The 18560-nt window shown below is 40.6% G+C and overlaps 1 protein-coding gene across 3 annotated transcripts in view; it reads right to left on the reverse strand.

Moving 5' to 3' along the window:
• Nucleotides 1–18300, reverse strand: part of RUBCN (rubicon autophagy regulator) — a 53955-nt gene extending 35655 nt beyond the window's left edge. For all 3 annotated transcript variants that reach the window (XM_047790183.1, XM_047790174.1, XM_047790165.1), the window contains exons 1-2: nt 18056–18300; nt 5199–5352 (exon numbers count right to left, since the gene is read on the reverse strand). In XM_047790183.1, the coding sequence (XP_047646139.1) occupies nt 5199–5352; nt 18056–18120 (219 nt within the window). In that variant the 5' untranslated portion in view covers nt 18121–18300. The remainder of the gene's footprint in view (nt 1–5198; nt 5353–18055) is intronic.
• Between the last annotated feature and the right edge of the window lie 260 nt (nt 18301–18560).

The raw sequence follows: 18560 nt of genomic DNA on the forward strand, positions 1-18560 counted from the left end.
GATTATTATTACTTGATGCTGAGATTATGGGTAAAAACTTACTTCTAAACTCTTGTTAGTATTTTCCAAATTTTCAGCAAATAAAAGTACTCATAGGAGTTCCTGTGGTGGCGCAGCGGAAGTGAATCCGACTAGGAATCATGAGGTTGTGGTTTCGATCTCTGGCCTTGCCCAGTGGGTTAAGGATCCAGTGTTACCATGAGCTGTGGTGTAGGTCACAGATGCGACTTGAATCTGGCGTGGTTGTGGCTCTGGCGTAGGCTGGCAGCTGTAGCTCCAATTCTACCCCTAGCCTCGGAATATCCAATATGAGTGCAGTGCTAAAGCAAAAAAATAAAAAAACAACCTTATATCACTTACATATTTAGAAAAGAAAAATACACAGAGTTCTTTTTGTTATTATTGTTATTTTTCGGGTGGGCCATCTATATTGCCAAGTACAGGTTTCTTCTTAGCGGTGGAGAAAGGGAGGATCTTTGCACTATTATTCAGCTAAGAAAGCTCAGGGATTGAGTGTCTCCACTTTTCTAAACAGCAAAAACGGGGTTGTCAAATATATCTTGCCTTGTGGAAAGACTAAAACGTAGTCTGGATGCAGATTCTCAAGGAAAATGAGATCCTCTAAGAATATGGTCATCATGTTACAGCTTTCCTAAGGCCCTGAGTGATTTTTTAAAATACACTTTACATTCCATAACGGATCCCTAGAAAAGCACAGAAGAGCTATGACCTGCATGAATCGTGGATTCGTCCCCCCCTCTAAGGGTACAACACCCAGAATAGCTTTCTGATGACACAGCAGCCAGAAGCCACTGAAAGCCTTAATCTTTAGGGAGGAAATGAAAGGGAAAGAAAAAGGCCTTGACACAGACTTTAATTTTTAGGTCTTTACAAGGCAGAAGACAGTGGCAGTGAAATTGGTATGGATCTTTTGTTTTTAATTCTTTCCACTAGAGCCTGTGCTTGCTAAAGGTATGTGTGTATGATGGATCTGTCTGGTTTGCTCTGCTTTCACTTACTAACACTATTGCTATTTTGCAGGTGACCACATACTTTAAAATTTTTCATTCTGATGACCAATTGCCTTCACAGATATTATTACTTATTAATAATGATATTATTATTTTGCATTTTCCAAGCATTTTTCATTTTAGAATTTCACTGACTTTACTATTTTATCATGACACATTTTCTCTTTCCAGCACAGACAGTAATCACTTGTAATACAGTAAAGTGATTACTCCAGATGACAATGTAAAATCAGTAATGGAGCCAAGAAAAGAACTTTTTTGCTATTAAGATGCAAGTAACTTGGAGTTCCCATCATAGCACAGTGGAAACAAATCCAACTAGGAACCATGAGGTTGTGGGTTCGATCCCTGGCCTCACTCAGTGGGTTAAGGATCCGGCATTACGTGAACTGTGGTGTAGATCACAGACACAGCTCGGATCTGGCATTGCTGTGACTGCGGCGTAGGCTGGCAGCTGTAGTTCCAATTAGACCCCCTAGGCTGGGAACCTCCATATGCCGCATGTGGGCCGTAAAAAGCAAAAAAAAAAAAAAAAAGCAGGTAATTTAACCACTAAATGACAGCACCACTAATTGAGTATCTATATTGGTCACCAGCCTGGGAAACTTGTATCGGATTCTTACAAAACATTTTGGTGTGATTCCCAAGTTTCTGGCTTGGGAGACTGAATAGTTGGCAACGCCAAAGGTTAATATTAAAAATATCAGGAGGAAGGGCAATCTTATGAAAGAAAATAAATTCATTTTGGGTCAGGTTGTACTTGGCCTATAGAACAGGTAGCCTTACAGCAGAAGCTAGTCATGTGGATTGGCAGAGATGTCTAAGCTGGAGGTTGTTAGTGCAGAGGCGACAGTTAAAGCACTGCAAATGAATGCGACTGTTTTAGGAAAATGTACTAAGTAAGAAGAGATAAGGACACAGGACTGAATCCCATTAAAAAATAAAATCTGGGAGTTCCCTGGGAAACTAGCAGTTTAGGACTCAGCATCGTCACTGCTGTGGTTCAGATTACCGCTGGGGCTTGGGTTCCATCCTTGGCCCAGGAACTTTCGCATGCCTTGGGTGTCAAAAAAACCCACACTAAAATCCAAAAGGAAAAGATTTCAGGGAAAGAAAGGAAAAAGGAATGGTGCAGAGGTAGGAGAAGGTTTCTTGACATCAGAAGATAATAATGCCATATGAGTCAAGGTCTGATGATATTCAACGGTGAAGAACATGAAGACAGTGTCCAAAAGAGAAATGCTCTTGGAGTTCCCGTCGTGGCGCATGGGAAACGTACCCGACTAGGAACCATGATGTTTCGGGTTCGATCCCTGGCCTCGCTCAGTGGGTTAAGGATCCGGCGTTGCTGTGAGCTGTGGTGTAGGTCGCAGACATGGTTTGGATCTGTCACTTCCATGGCTGTGGTGCAGGCCAGAGGCTACAGCTCTGATTAGACCCCTAGCCTGGGAACCTCCATATACCATGGGTGCGGCCCTAAAAAGACAAAAAGACCAAAAAAAAAAAAAGAGAGAGAGAGAGAGAAATGCTCACTGGATTTGTAGCATGGATTTACTTAAACTTCAGTAGCAAGAATACCAGTGATAAGGGAAGAAACCAGATTGCAATGGGTTAACTTGTTTTGTAAATTCCAATGTTTGTAATTTTTTTCCATAGGATTACGTGTACCTTGATACTTAAGAAAAGAAAGGAATATTTACTAATTACTTCCTATGTAGCATGAACTGTACTAGGCAAATTTATATGCTGTTTTATTTAATCTTTCCACCAAACATTATGATATAAATAATACTATCATCATTTTTACGGATGAGAAAAATCTTTAAAAAGTTAAGTAATACCACTAAAAGTTATGTCTGACAGATAACTTTAATATGTTTTCTAGGAGTTCCCGTCGTGGCGCAGTGGTTAACGAATCCGACTAGGAACCATGAGGTTGCGGGTTCGGTCCCTGCCCTTGCTCAGTGGGTTAAGGATCCGGCGTTGCCGTGAGCTGTGGTGTAGGCTGCAGATGCGGCTCGGATCCCGCATTGCTGTGGCTCTGGCATAGGCCGGTGGCAATGGCTCTGATTCAACCCCTAGCCTGGGAACCTCCATATGCTGCAGGGGTGGCCCAAGAAATAGCAAAAAGACAAAAAAAAAAGAAATGTTTTCTAAAGGTTTTTCAGGTTATTATCTCATTTAATGCTCACAACAATCTTATGAGGTAGGTACCAGTATTACTGCCTCATTTTACAAACGAGGAAACAGAAGCACAAAGAGTTATGTAACTTACCTAATACCATATAGTGATGAAGCTAAGATTTTAAAAAAGTGCAGTCTGACTCAAAAACCCATAATTATAACTACTACATCATTTTTCCCCCAAGGGAATCCAAGTTCTGTCTGATCCCAAAGACTTCTGTCAGTCTACGACACAATGTTGCCTCCAAATTCCTGGAATGATGTTTTGTTTGTTTGGTTTGGTTTGGTTTCACTGCACCCAGGGCACACTGAAGTTCCCAGGCCAGGGGTCAAACCAAGTCATAGCAGTGACCCAAGGCACAGCAGTGACAATGCTGGATCCTTAACCTCCTCAGCCACCAGAGAACACTTAGAATGATGTTTAAATAATGATAACCACTGAGAAGTCAGCTTGTTAAGGGATAACACTTTTCTCTGTATCTTCAAACTCTTTAGGAAAGAACACCTCTGGAGTTCTCTTGTGGCACAGCAAGTTTAGGATCCCAAGTCGTCACTACAGCCACTCGGGTCGCCACTGTGGTATGGATTTGATCCCTAGCCCCAGAACTTACACATGCCGCAGGAGCAGCCAAAAAAAGAGGGCCTCACTTTGAGAACTTACTTCAAATAAAGAAAATCTAACCCAAGACAATTTTTCCCCTGAATTCTGAAAATACCCAAGAAGAACACTGTTTTAAAGAGTTTGTTCAGAGGTAATATACACATATTTTTAGAAGAGAGGGTGGCACATTAAATCCTATCAACTATGAATATCTTAATACCAATTAATGGATTAGATGTTTTCCAGTGTGGCTACTAGCTGAGAATAAATTCTGATTAAAAAGAAAGACAAGCATGGCTAAGAAAGTTTCAGGGAAGAATATTAGGCCCTGATATGGAAAGAACATGAATGTCCAGTAACACAAATTATGCAAGTTTGTGAGGTTTAATTTTTTGAAATAAGGGGATCAAACCCAATGACCTACTTGACAATTTTATCCAAAACCAAACCTTATTTAAACAACAGCAGGAGTTCCCATCATGACTCAGTGGTTAACAAATCTGACTAGGCACAACTTGGAATAGATTTACAAGGAGATCCTGCTGAATAGCATTGAGAACTTTGTCTAGATACTCATGTTGCAACAGAAGAAAGGGTGGGGGAAAAAATGTAATTGTAATGTATACATGTAAGGATAACCTGACCCCCTTGCTGTACAGTGGGAAATAAAAAAAAATTATTAAAAAAAAATTAAAACAAAACAAAACAAAACAAAACAAATCTGACTAGGAACCATGAGGTTGTAGGTTCAATCCCTGGCCTTGCTCATGAGCTGTGGTGTAGGTCGAGGACGTGGCTGGGATCCCACGTTGCCGTGGCTCTGGGATAGGCCGGTAGCTACAGCTCTGATTAGAACCCTAGCCTGGGAACCTCCATATGCTGCGGGAGCGGCCCTAGAAAAGGCAAAAAAGACAAAAAAAATAAAAATAAAGAAAATAAACAACAGCAAATGAGTAGTTGCCGAAGATAAAGGAGAAGCCATTGAGTATTATTAGATTCCACTCAGTTTTAATACTCAATGCTTATTAGAATGTTTGAGGATATTAAGGAAAATATCCTTAATAAGTTCAACATCAATGAAGTTTACCTTAAAAAAGGTAAGCTATAACTAAAAATACCATTCATAAGCATCAAGTTATCTACAAAAAGATGCTAATATTTCGAAAATGACAATGTCCTATAAATATTTCTCAGGTACATCCTAGGATAGTCTTCAGAAGAAGAGTTCAATGATTCATCATGATTGTCCTTCTCCTCCTCATCATCACCATATCACAGTCCAGCTCTCAAGGGCTCACAGATCTTCCCCCTGCCCACAACTTAATGCAACTATTTCTTTCCAACAAGAGATTCTAACAAAAAATAAGAAGGAGTCTACATACCTGGTCATGGATGAGCCCATGATAGAGGATGCTCTGCATGTCCCTACAAAGCCTTTCCAGGCCACCATACTTGGACCAGACGTTGGGGCTATTGGCTGATACTAAACCCTCCACAGTAGTCTTCAAATTACCCAGCAACTGCCAGTGCTCCCTCCTGCAAGGGCATCAATTATACCAATGGTTAGTTAGTCTGTTGTACCTGATGCTGACCTTGTCAAAGAAAGTCTAAGACAGAAGCCTCCTGCCCCACATTCTTTCCCCTAGTAATTTTTCACTTGGGCAGAAGACCTAATCCTAAGAGGACTGAAGTTGTAAAGAAAACTAAGGTAAAAACAAAAACCACCCCTCATATTTACATGGCATATTGTGCTTCGTAAGGTGATCTCCATCTACTATCATTTCATCCTCACACAAGTAGGCTAAAACCCTATGTTTCTAAGAGTGTGACCTGTTAAGATCCATTTCTGGGCAATGACATTACATGTGCAATAGACAAAGAGAGGAGGGCATCTGCTCAAAACCAGAAATCTTTTTTTTTTTTGTCTTTTGTAGGGCCCCACCCAAAGCATATGGAGGGTCCCAGGCTAGGGGTCCAATCAGAGCTGTAGCCGCCGGCCTACGCCAGAGCCAGAGCCACAGCAACGCTAGATCTGAGCCGTGTCTTCAACCTACACCACAGCTCATGGCAATGCCAGATCCTTAACCCACTGAGCGAGGCCAGGGATCAAACCCTCAACCTCATGGTTCCTAGTCAGATTCAGTAACCACTGAGCCATGACAGGAACTCCAAAACCAGAAATCTTTTGCCAAAGAAAAAAAACAAAAAAGCAAGTTTTTATTAACTATATTTCTAGCACCAAATACATTTATCTGCACACAAATATTATAGATAAGAATACAAATTGCCCATGACTTTCCTCCATGATTTTTTAAGCTAAAATTGAGACAAAAATGTTTTAATGAGACAAAAATGACTGGCACTGAGTCACTTGGGATAGGTCCCCAAATCAATCAATAATTGGCTTATTCTCCTGGACTATCTGAAATGCTCTAGAGGAAGAGTTTGAAAACTGCTGCCCTAAAGAATCTTCAAGGTTCCTTTAATCCCCAGCAGTTTCCAACCCAATAAAAACTTAAAACTAGTTGCAACTGAATTAAAAGAAGTGGATGCACAGAAACAAACTGGTTAAGGAAAACCTGAGGAGATGAGATATCAAATTCCTTCTCCTTCAACTGTTATGCTGCTCACTTTACCTAGCCTTTTCATTTCTTATTAGAATACTATTATTCTTCCCTCTTCGAGGACCAAGGACCGTCAAGGGAACCATTATAATTTCTTCAAGTAACTTTCAGCATAACGATTTTAATATCATTTAAATACCTATAGGTACCTTTAGGGGTAGGAGGGTCCTGAATTAAAATACTTTTTTATTCTATCAGTACTCAAAACTAACCGCTTGTATGTTTTATACACTTTCTGAGCCATGTTTTGAAGGTGGATGAGTAAAGGTAGATAAATAAAATAAAATGAATGAAGTTGAAGCTAGGTCTAGTACAGGAATATCATATGAAAAGAGAAAGCAGAGAGATCTCATTCTGGTCTTCTCTGAAGACCTTGAGATCAAATTTGGAGACTAAGAAGTTATTCAAATTGGGAGACATAAGGCTTTTTTCAACCTTATGGCATTAAACATTTGAGTCATCACATTTCCCTGTTCTATGTCTTCCCCCTTCCCAGTTTTACTGAGATATAACTGCACAACATAATGATTTGATACATATATATGTATATATAGTGAAATATATATTGTGCAGTTATTACCATATTAAGTTTGGTTAACATCTATCACCTCACAGTTATAAATTTGTTTCTTGTGATGAGAACTTTTAAGAACTACTCTCTTAGCAACTTTCAAATATACAACACAGTACTGTAGCCACTGCACTGTATATTACATCCTCAAAACTTATTTATCTTAAAGTACCTTTGTACCTCTGTACCACCTTCACCCATTTCCCCCACCCCCAATCCTCTGCCTCCTGCAATCATTGATCTGTTCTTTGTTTCCCAGTTTGGGATTTTTTGAGGTAGAGGAGGTTGTTTTTGCTTTTGTCTTGGGGAGCTGTGTCTATGGCAGGCGGAAGTTCCTGGGCAGAGACTGAACCTGCGCCATAGCAGTGGCCCAAGCCATTGCAGCGATGATGCCTGATCCTTAACCCACTGCACCACAAGAGAACTGCATGGGTTTTTTGGATTCCACATGGGTTTTTGGATTCCACATATAAGTGAGATCATATAGTATTTGTCTTTCTCTGTCTGATTTATTTCACTTAGCATTATGCTCTCAAAGTACATTCATGTGTTACAAATGGCAAGATTTCCTTCTTTACGGCTGAATAAAATTCGTGTGTGTGTGTGTGTGTGTGTGTGTGTGTGTGTGTATGTGTGTGTATAAGAGAGAGAGACAGAGAGAGAGGTTTTTGGTTTTTTGGTTTTTTTTACCCATTCATCTGTCAATACACACTTAGGTTGTTTCCATGTTTTGCTATTTTAAATAATGCTGCAAAATCTTGGGGGTGTAGATATCTTTTTGAAACTGTGATTTTTTTTTCCTTTGGATATACACTTAGAAGGAGAACTGCTAGATCTTATGGTAATTCTAGGTTTAATATCTTGAGGAATCTCCATACCCTTTTCTATAGCTATTGCCCCAATCCCACCAACAATGCACAGGGTCCCTTTTGCTCTGTGTCCTCACCAACGCTCATCTCGTCTTTTTGATGCCAACTCTTCTAACAAGTATGAGGTAACACCTCACTGTGATTTTAAATTGCATTTCCCTGATGACTGGTCACGTGGAGTACCTTTTCATGTACCTGTCAGCCTATTCTATTTCTAAACCAGTCCTGAGAGACATTTCAAGATAACACAGATGCACACAGGACTGAGGTGGGCATTGAAAAGGTCATTTATTGCTGAACCGTGAGACACTGCCATCACAGAAATGAACTGACTCCCAAGTTTTGCTTCAGTGATTCTCCATCTCCTACGCTTCCTCAGAGCTAATTTGGCCTGTTCTGACTGATACAGTTTTACATTCCAGCAGGTTACAGTCAACTCTTGCAGGCCTGAAAGCCAGTCTGGTTCCTCAAGTGACTCTGCATATGTGTATTGAGCTTACAAGTTTAACTGTCAAAGGAACACCATGATAAATCTTGAGAGTAGTCACCAAGTACCCTATCACTCTAGGGTTTGATTCCAAATTATACTAAAAGCATTGAAATCCTAGAAATCTTGAACATTCAGATCTACTAACAACCTCTGGATAAAACTAAAGAACTTTGCTTCCACAAAATAAAGTGTCCCTGAGATATCAAAGCTACAAAAGGATGTGATTCATACTCTATGATGTACCAAACCATCTGTATTTGGTGTATGTTCATATTGAAGAAAAGTAAAATTTTTTAAAAAATTGACTTACATAGATAGTCTGCCTAATATCTTTACCTTTTTAAGGGATCTTTTATCCTAATTACACTGTTATCATTTTCAGAGAGTTGAAAGTTCAGTTGAAGCCCATATATAGTGGCTGGATTAATCCATTCATACTTGAATCTTAGATGCAAATAAACAGATCACCATGAGAAATAAAACATCCCTCCCCATTCTTTAACCAGATTTTTGAGCAAGTGAGGTCAGTCTTTCCTAGGCTAAACCTGTTTGGTAATAATTACTTGGATATCACCAGCATTCACATGCAACATTCATCAAGGCACATTTTATGCTGAAAGACTGTGGTCAGGCAAGAACCTAAGATTTTAATGCCAGAAAGCACTTCTTGGAACGTAACGGGTTCATTCTTAAAGTAGAGAAAAATATAATTAAGGGTAATAATTATTGTTAACACTGAGGTAGCAAGAAATTACCATGTTTAATTTTTGTTTAATTTTCTTCTTATTTGGCTCTAAGTTTTCTATTTTTAACTGCACAGTATTTAACTTGCAGAGTATGTAGTTAAATATTTATGATGCTTCTTAAATAAATAATATAGTTATAGAAAAAAAATACTTGAGTCAATACAGTCTCTCAGCTCTGGGGCACCTAGGAGACCCTAACCATTGGCAGTACCATCCCTTTAGTGCCTAAATCTCAAAGTGGAACTCAAAGTCTAGGGGGGCAACCTCAATGCTTAAGGAGGCACTCTTTATAACTTCATACTATTCAACAAATGCTTCACCAATCATATGAACTTTTAATGATATCAAATTTATTACATTTTAATAATGAGTAATTTAACAAAAGGATGGAAAATCTCTTACATCAGAAACCTAACCACTGATGATGTGCAAACTCCTTAGTAGAGTTCAAAAATTCTCCATGCTGCTCAGTACTCCTCAACCTGAACAGTCTCTCTGTCTACCACACTGTCTTACAAACATGCTAACCTCACACCTACTTCCATGATTTTATTCATGCAGACCTTTCCACATGGAATGATTCTCTTCTTGTTCAATGCAGGGATTAAGGTTCAGTTCAATGTTCTTCCAAGAGGGTCTAAATAACCTGACCTGCTACAATTTCTTGTTAGAAACTCCATAATATATGCTGTCAATAGACCATTCCTCCTAATAATAACCCTTTAAAAAAAACCCATTGTTATTTACCAGTATATGGTTGATTTCCTTAAGGAGAGGGACCATGTTTTTTCTATTTATTTTGTATTCTACATCTTATTGTATTTTTTATCACCTATTATTATTTATTCTTTTTTGAGAATTATTATTGTTTATTTTCCTTTGGAAATTTACTTTTTTTAAAAAGTTAAAGCTGGAGCTCCCGTCGTGGCGCAGTGGTTAACGAATCCAACTAGGAACCACGAGGTTGTGGGTTCGGTCCCTGGCCTTGCTCAGTGGGTTAAGGATCTGGCATTGCCATGAGCTGTGCTGTAGGTTGCAGACGTGGCTCGGATCTCATGTTGCTGTGGCTCTGGTGTAGGCTGGCAGCTACAACTCTGATTAGACCCCTAGCCTGGGAACCTCCACATGCCGCAGGTACAGCCCTTGAAAAGATAAAAAAATAAAAATAAATAAATAAACAAAAAGTTAAAGTATAGTTGATTTACAATGTGCCAATTTCCACTGTAGAGCAAAGTAACTCAGTTGTGTGTGTGTGTGTGTGTATACACACATTCCTTTTCTTATATTGTCCTCCATCATGGTCTATCCCAAGAGATTGAATTCCCTATGCTATACAGTAGGACCTCATTGCTTATCCATTCTAAATGTAATAGTTTGCATCTACTAACCCCAAACTCCCCGTATATCCCACCCTTTCCCACTGGCAAACATAAGTCTGTTCTCTATGTCTGTGAGTCTGTTTCTGTTTTGTAGATAGGTTCAAATGCGCCATATTTTAGATTCTACATGTAAGTGATACCATATGGTATTTGTCTTTCTCTGTATTATTTTGTATTTTAATAAACAGACAATGTCATTCAATGGAAAGAGAACAAGCTTCACGATCAGGCGAACTTGAATTTGAACCCTAGCTCTCCACAAACTAGCTGTGCATCCTTGAGCAAGCCATTAAACTCTAAGCTTCAGTTCCTCACCTGTAGAATGGAGAGAACAACAACTGCTTCATAGAGGAGTGTAATTGATAATTTGCAGAAAGCACAACCACTGAGCTGATAATAACAGTATTATTTCTCTTTTCTCCATCCTTTTCTTTTGAACATCTATTGTATAAATCTAACGAATCCAATTAAATCTGAAGGGGTACCTAGAAAATTCTAAGACTGAACTGTCTGCGACGTAACTAAGACTAGCCAGTGCTCCACAGTCAAAGAATATCTTAACTGCATTTAAACTACAGTCAAATCTCTTCTTAGCAGATTCCAAGGCCCTGTTTACGTTCATGGTGCTCTCACTGAAGGAAGATGGCTAGAAAGACTTCCTCAACATTGGATGACCTTGTATATAACAAAGACTCAAATCTGCTTAATGGATAGAATGAAACATAAGGTTTTACTGAAAAACAGTAAGGTCAATTTCATGAGCCAAATATGAAGGTCAGTCTCATTACCTTACAGTCATATCTTACGTTGTCTGGATAGAAGGGTGCTTTACAAGCAAGATAAAGGAGGCAAACACAGGCAAAAGGGGAAAGACACTACCTCAGTGGCCTCAGTTTTAGGGAATACTACTTTAAAGTAAAAGGTAACCATCATTAGAACTAAAACTAAACCATCTCAAAAACTGCTAAGGAGGAGTTCCCACCCTGGCGCAGGGGAAACAAATCCGACTAGGAACCATGAGGTTGCAGGTTCGATCCGTGGCTCACTGGGTTAAGGATCTGGCATTGCCATGAGCTGTGGCGTAAGGCTGCAGACACGGCTCGGATCTGGTGTTGCTGTGGCTATGGTGCAGGCCAGCAGCTATAGCTCCAATTCAACCCCCAGCCTGGGAACCTTCATATGCCACGGGGTGTGGCCCTAAAAAGCAAAAACAAACAAAAAATGCCAAGGAAAGCAAGGAAACAGCAAGAGAACATTTTAAAAATCTTTTTTAAAAGATAATAGAATTAAGACCAAACAGATATGAGATAAAAATAAACATTAATAGAATAAGCTCAACATTTAAAACAAAATATACAATCAAACAAGAAAGTAGGAAACTATAATATTAATATCAAGGTTGTATTCAAGGCAAGAATCATTTAAAAAGACAAAGGGAATAATGAAAATATAACTCTTACTAGTTTTTATGTATGTAATAATATGTCCTCAAAACATTTATCAAACAAAACAAAACACACACACGCACACCAAAAAAACTGCCAAAAACAAAAAAAGAAAAATGGAAATGGAAAAAAGAAAAACAATGGTAATGAGAGATCATGAAAACCAAAAGTAAAAAAGTGATCAGAAGTGACGAATAACATATAGTTAACAAGGCTGTTCTATTACATCTAGAAAACAACATCCTAAAGAATCCTTTTTAAAAGCATGCATAAAACAGTCACAAAAATTGTCCTCATACTAATGCGCACACACACACAAAGTCAATAGATCCTCAAAAGTATAAGTAGTACAACATATTCTATGGCCAGAAGGCAATAAAACAGTGAGCAAATAACAAAAGTAGGAAAAACCAAAACCAAACCAAAACAAAACAAAAAACCCCTTGGAAAATCTAAAATTCTCAAAGGAGTCTTTAGGTATAGCAAAAAATAAAAACACAGTCTTGAAAGCGGGAGTGAAAAGGAATGGCATTATAACCCTCACTACTTTCTTCTCAAAAGTATCCAAATGCAGAGCTCATAGAGAGACTGTCTGAGAACCCTTTAGAAATTATGGGATTCTGCTGTTTTCTAGTCAAAAATCAATCATCTCTCCAATCCAGCAGGGTTCCTGTGAGTTTCACTGGCAAAGAGTATTAGCCCCACAAACTCTGAGAGACAGGTTGCCAAGTCCCTATATAGTCACTACAGTTTATGACTTTCTTTAATAATCTTCTCTCCTCCTGATCAAGTGTGGGTTACACTTCAAGTGAGCCTGAACCAGAGGAACTAAAAACATGAAAGCATGCTGCAATGCTAGCCTGAAAAATGCAGATTTAAGTCTATGACAGCACTGTTCAATTGAACTGTCTGAAATGCTGGGAATGCTCTGTATCTGTGCTGCCCAATATGGCAGCCACTAGCCACAGTGGCTATTAAGCATTTGAAGTCTGTGCAGTGTGACTAAAGAACTGAAAAAAAAAAAAAATTGAGGAGTTCTCATTGTGGCTCAGTGGGAACAAACCCAACTAGTATCCGTGAAGATGTGGGTTTGATCCCTGGCCCCCATCAGTGGGTTAAGGATCTGGCGTTGCCGTGAGCTGTGGTGTAGGTCACAGGTGCGGCTCAGATCTGGCGTGGCTGTGGCTGTGGCATAGGCCAGGAGCTGTAGCTCCAATTCGACCCCTAGCCTAGGAAACTTCCATATGCCACGAGTGTGGTCCTAAAAAGAGCAAAAAAAAAAAAAAAGTTTGAGGGGCCATCCTTACGGCATGTAGAAGTTCCAAGGCCAGGGATCAAACCCACACCACAGCAGCAACTGAAGCCACTGCAGTGACAACATCAGGTCCTTAACCTGCTATGCCACAAGAGAGCTCCTAGAGAACTGAAATTTAAAATTTTTTTTAAATTTTAATTAATTTAGACTTAAATTACCACATGTGGCTAGTGGCCACGTTGGACAGAGCTGGTCTATAACTACCCAGGTAGGCTGGTCAAACTTACAGAGGAAAGATTACAAATCAAAACCCAAAACAGGAAAAAAATCCATTTATGGAAGAAGTGATAAAGCAGCTATAAAAAGCAGAAACAGCTGTGGGAACAGCAGATATTGAGAAAAGATTCAGCTTATGGTCCCTGCTGTCAGCTGATATACCTCCTGCTCCTGGGTTCTGACAATAACATTTCCCCCAAAAGCTTCAAGAGGATGCTTCTAGGGGGGCTTTGGGTACTAATAACTGGACTAGCAGTATATATTACTCAAAAACCATGTGATCCTCTTGCTTTGCTACGAGTGTTATAAAACTGCCAGAGCATGGTCAAAGGAAAAAGAGAAGAAACAGAAAATGGAGATTAAAGTGAAAATGAATAAAAAGGGAAAAAAGAGGCCCCTTCAATGGCAACACTATTACCGACACCTATTCAACCATGAGACGCATGACCAAATTGCTATCATTTTCATTCTTTGAACAAAAATATTCATTAAACACCAATTATATGTCAGGCATTGGGTTATGCACTGGGCTTATGGTGGTTAAAGAGGGAGAGTCCCCAGCTCTTGGGGTACTCAGGGCATTCCGAATGCAAGGGAGGAAGTGAGAAATGCTGTAGTAATAGATGGAAAAGGGCAGGTCAGTGATGCCTTCTAAAGGAGCATTATTTAAAGGACAACCAAGAGCACTCCAGGCAAAGGAGGCAATGCACGGAATGTAGAGGAGCAAGAATCAGAATGGTGAGGAAGGAGATGTGAGAGTGAGTGCCATGGTTTTGTAACTGGAAACTTCATACCGAATACCAGGGAAGTTTTGACCTTCTATTTTCAATGAGAAATCACTGAACATTTCTGAGCAAAATACTACAGTAACTTTGCTTCTGAAAAATTAAGCTGGTAGCAATGTGGAGGCTGTCTGGAATGGAGGGACTGGGTTCAGATTGGGAGCTTAGGAGACTACTGAATGAATCTACGATGAGACATAATAAAGGTCTTAGTGAATATTTTGTTTATATATGCCCAGAATTCATGTCCCTTTCTTTCAGTAACAGAACACTGATTTTTTTTCACAGGGGAATCACCCCTCTAGCACTTAATCTGGTCCATGAAGTTCCAGAAAAGTATCACTCTGCCCCAGGATCCAGGGTTGGGCATATAATTTAGGCCTGAGTGAGCAATATATTTTATACCTGATTACAAGAACAGGAGCATAACACAAGTCAGTCCAAAAAGAGTCAGCCCTGGAATTTTCATTTTGTGGATTGCTTTTTTTTTCTTTTTGGTTGGATTGCTAAACTTGAAGTTACTAAGGGTTATCCTGTAGAACAATCTGCCTGAGAATGAAGCCAACACATCAAGAAAAAGAGCTCACAGATAGGGACAAATTTTTGTTTAAGCACCTACATTTGGCCATTTCTGAGGCAATAATACTCCCTGGATTTTTCAGTAATATAGGCCAATGTATATTTGGAAATAGAGAAAAAGAAACAAAGCTTCAAGAGAAAAATAAGAAATAGAATTCATTGGACCTGATGCCTGCTTGGATATGGGAAATGAAGGAGAGGGGGGTATCAAATTTCACTCTGAAGTTTCTGGCTTGGTTGACTGAACAGAAAACATTATTAACTGAGATAGAGAACAGAGGAGGAAAAGGTTTTAGTCAATGGAATGAGTTCAGTTCAGAAACACTAAAAAGTATTTTAACAGCTGAATTCTGACTCTATCTGGATCACTGCACCAGGAAAACTGTGCAGGTGGCTGGGTTCCAAGCTCAGAAGTAGATTGCATGGCCCAAGGCAGTTGAGGATGACAGAGCAATGCTTAGAGAACCATTCACCAGACAAGCTTCAAATAACTGGCATTTAAGAAACCCTAGGAAAAATAAAGCATCATCCCTTAAGCACTACGGCATTATGCTAGAGTGATGACTAGCTAGATGGAAAACACTAGGGAAATCTATGATATTCCACTCCAAGGGTGAAGTTAAAAGCTAAGCCAGTCCTCAATGAGCTCAACTTGGATAGAGAAGCCCATGGAAGGAGGAAAAACAAGCAATGATACTATTGCAACTGGAAGAGCACACATTCACCCTATTTCAAGAAAACTGGAGAGAAGATGCAAGCAGATATTTTTAGCACTCACTGTATACCAGGCACTCTGTGAGGAGCCTTATGCATATTATCTCATTGGACCCTCACAACTTACTAGTCAGGAAGGCATTATTCTTCCCAGACAGGATGAGCCAAGTGAAACAGCAGATGTATAAGTCAAATGCAGATCCACCGGCCTACAGACTTTATGCACATTTCACCACATCAACCACTTTCAGAAATAACTTTTATCCTTCATATATTAAAAAAATGATGCCATCTCATCAAGGTGTTTTCTGAATTGAGTGTGTTATTGACCATAGAAAGGTTAGATTTATAGTGACTCAGCCACAGTGCCTAAAATCTCAGGCACAAGGCATGTTATTTACCATCTGACTATCTGGAACTAAAGATGTCATCCGTGCCATGAAGTCCCATTAACACATTCTGAGTTAACCAGCCACCAACAGAGAGTAGACTATGGCAACAACGTGAATGATTTTGTGAGGACAATCCCATGCTGAAAAGAAGTTTTGACTAGAGTTCCTTAGTTAAGAGGCAGGCATGGAAAGAATAATAGAAAAAGATAACTGCAAAGGAATGCTCCTATTGGCCTTAATGGTGGGCAAAGAATGCTACACAATTCACTACCTTACACAATCTTTGTCCCAGTAATTAGCATAATGAGAGGCAGTATAGTATAGGTATTAAAAATGGAGCCTGGGGAGTTCCCCCGTGGCCGTGGCGCAGCGGAAACGAATCTGACTAGGAACCATGAGGTTGCAGGTTTGAGCCCTGGTCTCACTCAGTGGGTTAAGGATCTGGTGTTGCCATGAACTGTGGTGTAGGTCGAAGACACGGCTCAGATCTGGCATTGCTGTAGCTCCGATTAGACCCCTAGCCTGGGAACCTCCATATGCCACGAGTAAGGCCCTAAAAAGCAAAAAAATAAATAACTAAAAGTGGAGGCTAGGTTTCAATCCCAGTCCTACCAAGGATTTAGCATATGACCTTGGCATGTTATTTATCCTGTCCTTGTCTCAGATTCCTCATCTGCCAAATGGTGATAATGTGGTACCTCTCTCACCCAGTCATTATAAAGAGTAAATAATACTTGTCAGACTCTTAAGCAATGCCTAGTATATAGTAAGTGTTTGTTAAATACATTAAATAAATAACTAACTCAGGGAAGAAATTTGAACGTGAATTTCCAACCCAGCTTCTCTCACACGAACTGGTGGAAAATAAAATAATCCTAAAATTTGTTGAGAATTTATATGACACCTTCTACATGGAGCATTTTACAGACATCTGGAGGAAGAATGAATAGCCAAATATACATAAGCAGAAATTGAAACATGGAAAAGGGAAGTAAGATATTCAGTTTCACTGACCACATCATTCACAGATCTAAGGCAGGAACCCCAAGGTCCTGTCAGCCCAGGTTTTGTACAGCAGGCCACAGGTTAACTGTGCACATGAAAGAGGAGTCACCCTTTAAAACACCCAGGTCTTCACCCTGGTACAATATTTCATTAATTCTCCCCTGTAGGTATTTTCTCAGAAGTAAATATTCCACTTCCAGTCAAAAAAAATTTCCCTAAGCCACATTCCTGCTCTATCCTGTTCACTCCAGAATCTTAAGAGGCTAAGACCAGAGTTATTAATAAAGCAACCCCTATACATAGGAAGTGCCTCTACAGAGTCCAAGCCACTATTTAATCAGAGTAGTTTTTAAAATCTTAAATTCTCTAATTTCTAGAAGGTATGAACTCAATAACAGAAACTCAGTCTCATAAAAATAAATGGGAACTTGCTTAGCTGCACTGTGAGGACGGAGTGAAGGGTTTAAACATGAAAAGTAAACAACAGGAAGGTCCTGTTACTCTCTGACAAGGATCTAGCATTGACAAAGAGCAACCACTCAACTTCATCTTATTAGCAAGCCGCCCACTCCCATTACAATCGCCCACTTTAATCCACAGGCCCTCCTTCACGTCTTCTTCCTCACACTCATCTTGCCTAAGCTTCTTTCTAGGCCACTCATAATACCTAACCTTTGCTCCCAGAAATTCTCACTCCAACCTTCTTAATATTGGCCTGAATTGCTGTCACCGCAAGTTCCAGTCGGGGCACCAACCTTGTCCCCTACCCCTATCTAGAGACTCTGGCCTATAAAATCTCTTTAGAGCACCTCTCAATATCCACCTTCTCTCCAGCAGCCTAGGGTCTGAGCTTCACCCACTCGTGCTCCTCCTGCCCTCAACATACCCTATTCCCCCTCCCTCACCCTCATTACGCCGGTTCCCTCGTCCGCCCTATCCACGCCCTGCTCGTCCCTCCTTTCAGAATTTCTTCCCAAACAAGTGGCCCACAACAGTTGCCCTCATGCCTGTCGCGCCTGGCACGTCTCCCTGTGCTCTCGGAGCCCTCCCTAAGCCCCCCAGGCTTCAGCGCATCCAGCCGCCAGCGACTCCCCGGCCCCTTCCCAGCCCACCTGCTCTCCTCCGGCAAGCTCTCCTCGCAGCCGCCAAGCTCCATTCCCGCGCCCTCTGGCCGCATCCGGGGCTGCGACGTCGCCTCTTCTCTGAAGAAAGGCGTCCTGCCGCTTTGCCCCTCAGGGCTGCCGGAGCCCCCCGAGAACCGAGGAGGCACCCACGGCGAATGAGCTTAGGGTTATACACTCAGCCGGGTGACGGCACCAACAGTGACTGCTGCCTCAGCTGCGGTTTCTATCCCTGCCTGCCACTTCCGGCTCCAAGAACTACAACTCCCAGCAAGCACTTTCGAAGGCCCGGCTGCTACCAGCATGCACCGCCCTATCCAATCCCAGGCTGAGCTCGCTGCCGACTTCAGACCCTAATTTCAGGCTTGCTGCCGCACTCTCAGCGGAGAGCCAGGGTCAGGAACGCCCACCTGCGCTCGTACCGGGTGTACGTACTGGCGCGGTGGACTCCTGTCCTTACTGGTGTTACACACTCCTGTTACACCTCACCTTTGGG

This window comes from Phacochoerus africanus, chromosome 1 (assembly GCF_016906955.1).
Source record: "Phacochoerus africanus isolate WHEZ1 chromosome 1, ROS_Pafr_v1, whole genome shotgun sequence".
NCBI lineage: Eukaryota > Metazoa > Chordata > Mammalia > Artiodactyla > Suidae > Phacochoerus > Phacochoerus africanus.